Here is a 5,308-nt window from a genome sequence, read left to right as displayed (position 1 = left end):
ACATGAATATTAACAAGCCATTTGCATAACTAAAAGATTTTTACTTTTGCAATATACAGTACTGACTGGATCTGTTTTGTTGTAATGTATTGCCATTACTTTGACAACAAATTTTATTGAGTACAATACAGCAAAGTTAAACACAACAATTACAAATTTGTGTCTGGTAGTAAAGCGTCATCATATTTATTTTCGGATTAGGTCATCTCCATGGCGACCATACCCCACCATGCAATCTTGGGTCAGCTTGCACTACTTCCTGCGCAGGATAGTTAGGAGGGACAGAGTCTTTGTAGTAATATTGCAATCGTTTTAACAAGCCTTCCACAATATCAGGTCTTTCATTGGCAAGGTTTTCATTTTCGGTTGGATCGTTGACAATGTTGTAAAGTTGTACGAGTTCTATTGTACTTCGATCAGGGTGAATTGATCTCATATTGGACTCAGGGGGCGCTAGCCAACTGTTGTTACCTGCAACGAAAAACAATATCATTGTATTAATAAACAAATACCTAGTTTCATAGTTATTAAAAGTATTATCATAATGGAAAATCTTAACCTCCTCTGTTACTTTGTTCATGAAAACCAATCTATATTTCAAAAGGACCTTTAATAGGCTGTCATATGGCAAATATTTACTAAAATATTGCTCTAATTTGGTTTCATAATTTGATTTTGTTGTTAAATTTAATCACTTGCATATGTCCCCTATGATTTGTCACCTATTTGCCAGGTTTGAATTGAAATTTAATGACATATTGCAGACTGACTCACCGACAGGCAGATGGACAGATGGACATAACCTATTGTAATAGCCCCCTGAGGTCTATTAGTAAAATAAATCCATGCAAATTTTTTGAGAGAAAATCATTAATATAATGTTTTGGTAGGAAAGTGGTCTCTAAAATATGGCAGACGTACTTGTTTTATATTATCTGCAGAGTACTAAAATATATGCGTACGTTATATTATGCCAACGGTGTAATGTATTGTGTTTACCTGCACGCCCAGTTAGCAGCTTCCATTCACCAACACGTATTGCAGCTCGCATTGAAATATTGAATGGATTGTTAGCCCACTTGTCCTGTCCTACTTTTGCCAGACTGGGGATTCTATAGAGTGGGTCGATATTGTACAAGATCTCATTTCTCACTGTTGGTGCTCCCTGGCTGTAATTCGAAAAAAGGAGAAATTGACCAACATTTTAAAATGGGCAAACTTTTCTTTCTCGACTAACATTCTTGATTGTCATCCAGCAAGACAAGCAGGACAAGTGATTTGTTTGAAACATGTCTCAATGAAAAGAAGAGAATGTGTGTATGAATCTTAGTGATTCCATAATGAACATACATAGTATCGATGTATAGAGTCACTGCCTATGATGGCTATGCACTGTCACTTGATTTCTTTCCATGTCGGTCGAGACATCGCTTATACCTTGAAAGTAACCTGCTGTATTCCTTGGAGTTCAATGTAGAATTAAGCATCAGCATGTATATGCAATAATGTTCTGTCCCAATACTGAGTAACTGTGCATTAGAGAAGAAACAGCGCCATCAACGACAGTGTCTTATCTTTTACCAATAAATACTTAGCTTAATATAAAATATACTGTAATGTTTTCTACCTGATAGTTTCCCATTGGTTGTATCCATCTAACTTCTTATTACCAATCAAAGTTCCACCAGCCAATCGTACTAAAGTAGGAAACCAATCACTCATATGTATCAATTCTTTGGTAGCAGTGCCACGTACGTGGTCACCTAGCAATGGACTATTTACAAAACCGACAGCACGTATACCACCTTCATAGAGAGATGCCTTCCCTCCCCGTAGTGGCCAATTTGTACCTAGCCAAGTCACACCTCCATTATCTGTAACAAAAACGAAATGCATGAATATTTGACTAACAATAGTTGGTGGCGCTCATGTAATTTCTGTTACACAGACGAGCAGCATAATGATCAGTCTGGAGATGGCTGAACTCCACAATGCATACAATGGGTTTTAAAGTCCAGTATTTTTCTGATACGCATGCGCAGGAGAAGAAATTTACTTGATGACAAAATCACTACATCAGTACTCATCAATCCGAAGTTCCGATCACCATGACAGCATAAGATCACTTAGGGAAAAATTCTTTCCACAATCATATAATTTTCTGATTTGTGTGAGCTTTCCTAGTTACTGGAATTTAAGAATACAAGTTGTGTTCGCAGTATGGGGGGGGGGGGGGGTTGTAGAACACTGATGCATTCGTGTTTGAAAAGGTAACAATATTCACTTTATCCCAGATCGATCTATAAATGGAAATAAGTACCACTAACTGTTCATGCTGCCAACGATATCAACTCTTTCAAAGCACTTCTATTCTCCAACAAGTAAATTAAACTTACAAGAACATCAAACTTGAACACATAAAAAATTGACAATATATACTGTAAACTCATCACATCACTTCAGTACCACACTGACCTATGTATGATAACCACAAGGTGTTTTGTACAGTTTCAAGTAAACTCATCACATGTCACTCCACTACAACACTGAATAAATGTGGCAACAGAGCAACGCCGTATAGAACGTTTATCAAGACAAAGTGTGGTGTCGTTTTGAGTAGTTCATAAATGAATCAATAAAGATAGTATTATCACCTGTTGAGAATATAAGTACTGTATTTTCCCATAATCCAGTTTGTTGTAGTGTCCTCGTCACATTACCAATGGCTTCATCCATACAAGTTGTCATGCCAGCGTAGATACGTCGTTCTTCGTTATCAGGTATCAAATCTTTGTACAAATCAGAATATCTGGAAGGTACTTGTAAAGGTGTATGGACGGCTTGGAACGAAAGATAAAGGAATAAAGGCTGGAATACAACCAGGAAAGTCAACGCGTAAAGACCTGACAGTGTGTTAGATTGGGATTAACATATGATTAAAGGGGATCACCACTCCAGGAAATAGCGACATATTTTAATTCATAAAATATGGGTTCTGGAGAGTCAATTCATAATGTTACATCACCTACAATTACTTGTGATTTCAGAGAAACATCAAATTGACCTTTATATGGTATCTTTGCTATGGGATATTGCATCATGGGATTCAGCAGAAGTAATGCATTACATATCAATGACGTCATTGATGTACATATCTGACATTACTTTGTATATCAATGACGTCACTGATTTACATATCTTACATTACTTTGTATACCAATGACGTCACTGATTTACAGATCTTACATTACTTTGTATATCAATGACGTCACTGATTTACAGATCTTACATTACTTTGTATATCAATGACGTCACTGATTTACATATATTACACTACCTTGTGTATTGATGACGTAGCATAGTTTTGCATATTACGAAAGAACATTTACATACTCACGTTTTCGTTTGCTTCATGGCTCATTATTATGCGCTGTGCTTCTTCAGCAAAAACGTGTGTTGAGTATTGACCAATGAATTTTTGAGCGACGACTTCGTCGTTTCGTCTAAAGTCCCATCCTCTAAATTCGTCTGTTGTCACATTATGGTAAAAGTAATCCTCTAAAGGTTGGTAAAAACCTGTGATATCAAATGATGAATTTGAATACCAAATTATTTCTGGTTTATCAAGCCTGCCAGTAGGTCGTTTGTCAAGCGAATCTATTTGGAACTCTATAGTCACTAGTACTCTTGTTTGGTGGTAATGTCGTCTGCTAAAAAAACTTACTTCTCTTCATTTAGAACAGACGCACGTCGCATAGACACAAACAACACTTTTCGTGGGTTGAAGACAGTTCCGACTAAAGTTCATAAGTCCGCCATCCAAGTCCAATTCTCTTATGAACTTACCTAGAAATGATTGGAACCCTCGATAGTTTGGTAAACATTCTTTCTTATAAAATCCTAAATGCCATTTTCCAACCATGTGAGTAGAGTAGCCATATTGTTGTAGTTTTTGTGGGAGAGTCACTTCATCCAATGGAAGACACAATGGTTGCATCATCATTATCGTAGCATGTTGTAACCCGGTATGTATCTGTCATTTGAAAACGATTGTAATATTTAAAGAAATCCCAAAGGTCAAACAATTTCACTAGTTCAAAGGCGTCAACAGTGCGAACAACTCCCCCCACCCCCCAAAAAAACATCGCGTAAGCTAACGTACGTGTAGAAATAACTATTTTAGTTCTGTTTCCCTAAAAGGGTAAAATTAGACAAATACCTAATGTACCACAATAAATGTAACTAATTACAAAAGAAGCGACGAGTGCCATGCATACATTCGCTTTTTCTGTAATACATGCACGTGTCCTTTCAATTCCAAAACCTCACTAGTTCTGTTTTTAAATGTTTTATGCACTGAAAATAAAATGCTTATTATTTTTCTACCTGTAGATCTTATCGGTTTATCTAAGAATTTTAAAAAAAATTATCAGGTCAGTGTGCGTGCATGCATCTTCTCGACAGATTTATGCTCAAGCCTGACCACCTAATTCCATAACATGCTATGTAATCACTCTGTGAGGGGGACAAGAACATTATCACATATTCACTATTTCAAAATTTGTATTCACTTTATTCCATTATAATATCTATGTAACATTTTCCACTAAAATATCCTTTAGTTAACTCAACACTGGGAGTAAGGTAGAAAAGATGATATATTTTACTCTGATCTGTTGATGCTCTGTTAACAGGCCGAAAGCTATACTAATCAGAACTTTTGGAAACCCTTTGAGTTGAGTTTTGTTGAGACCATCCGATCCAGCTACGTTCTCATTCGCGTGTTTTTTTAAATTGAATCGAACATGTCATGAGAGCTTATATTTTTGGATCTCCTTTGAGACACAGTGAAAAAATTAAATTTGGGTAAAACTACTGTTAGTCTGTCTACTGGCTGAAACTGTGACTCCGCTACACCTATACACCGTTTCCTATAATTAGTGTTTGCAAAAATTCTAATTTGGTTTTATAACTAGACTTGATGATGTCACGGGATAACTTTTCTAAAGATGAAATTAAAAACATTTAGGATGGCCATGTTTATATTTACTGGAAGAGGGACTCTACTTACCACTTCATGGCAATTATTTGGGAATTCCTTCCTGCATGAGTATGCACCAACCTAGATCTACCTCTGACAGTTGCCTTTTCAACTTACCGTATACCTTCCCGACAACAACATACTCCGAGAGGGTGTACATTGATGTGCCGCATAATAGTTTTCTAGTTTTACTCCTTCAGCAGCCAGTCTGTCAATATTTGGTGTTTTGATGATAGAACCATGGTAACCGACATCTGACCATCCCAG

General features: G+C 36.6%; 1 protein-coding gene across 1 annotated transcript in view; it reads right to left on the bottom strand.

Annotated features, from left to right (window-relative positions):
* Positions 1-202: 202 nt before the first annotated feature.
* LOC144452698 (arylsulfatase I-like) overlaps positions 203-5,308 on the bottom strand; it is an 8,289-nt gene continuing 3,183 nt past the window's right edge. The window contains exons 2-8 of the mRNA XM_078143842.1: positions 5,159-5,308; positions 3,847-4,033; positions 3,398-3,576; positions 2,655-2,868; positions 1,628-1,874; positions 1,000-1,169; positions 203-471 (exon numbers count right to left, since the gene is read on the bottom strand). The exon at positions 5,159-5,308 is cut by the window's right edge and continues 56 nt beyond it. Coding sequence (XP_077999968.1) covers positions 203-471; positions 1,000-1,169; positions 1,628-1,874; positions 2,655-2,868; positions 3,398-3,576; positions 3,847-4,033; positions 5,159-5,308 — 1,416 coding nt within the window. The remainder of the gene's footprint in view (positions 472-999; positions 1,170-1,627; positions 1,875-2,654; positions 2,869-3,397; positions 3,577-3,846; positions 4,034-5,158) is intronic.

Source organism: Glandiceps talaboti, chromosome 23, assembly GCF_964340395.1.
Source record: "Glandiceps talaboti chromosome 23, keGlaTala1.1, whole genome shotgun sequence".
In the NCBI taxonomy this organism is placed as follows: domain Eukaryota; kingdom Metazoa; phylum Hemichordata; class Enteropneusta; family Spengelidae; genus Glandiceps; species Glandiceps talaboti.
The sequence above is the reverse complement of the archived record's forward strand: the minus strand, read 5'-3'. Positions and strand labels throughout refer to the sequence as shown.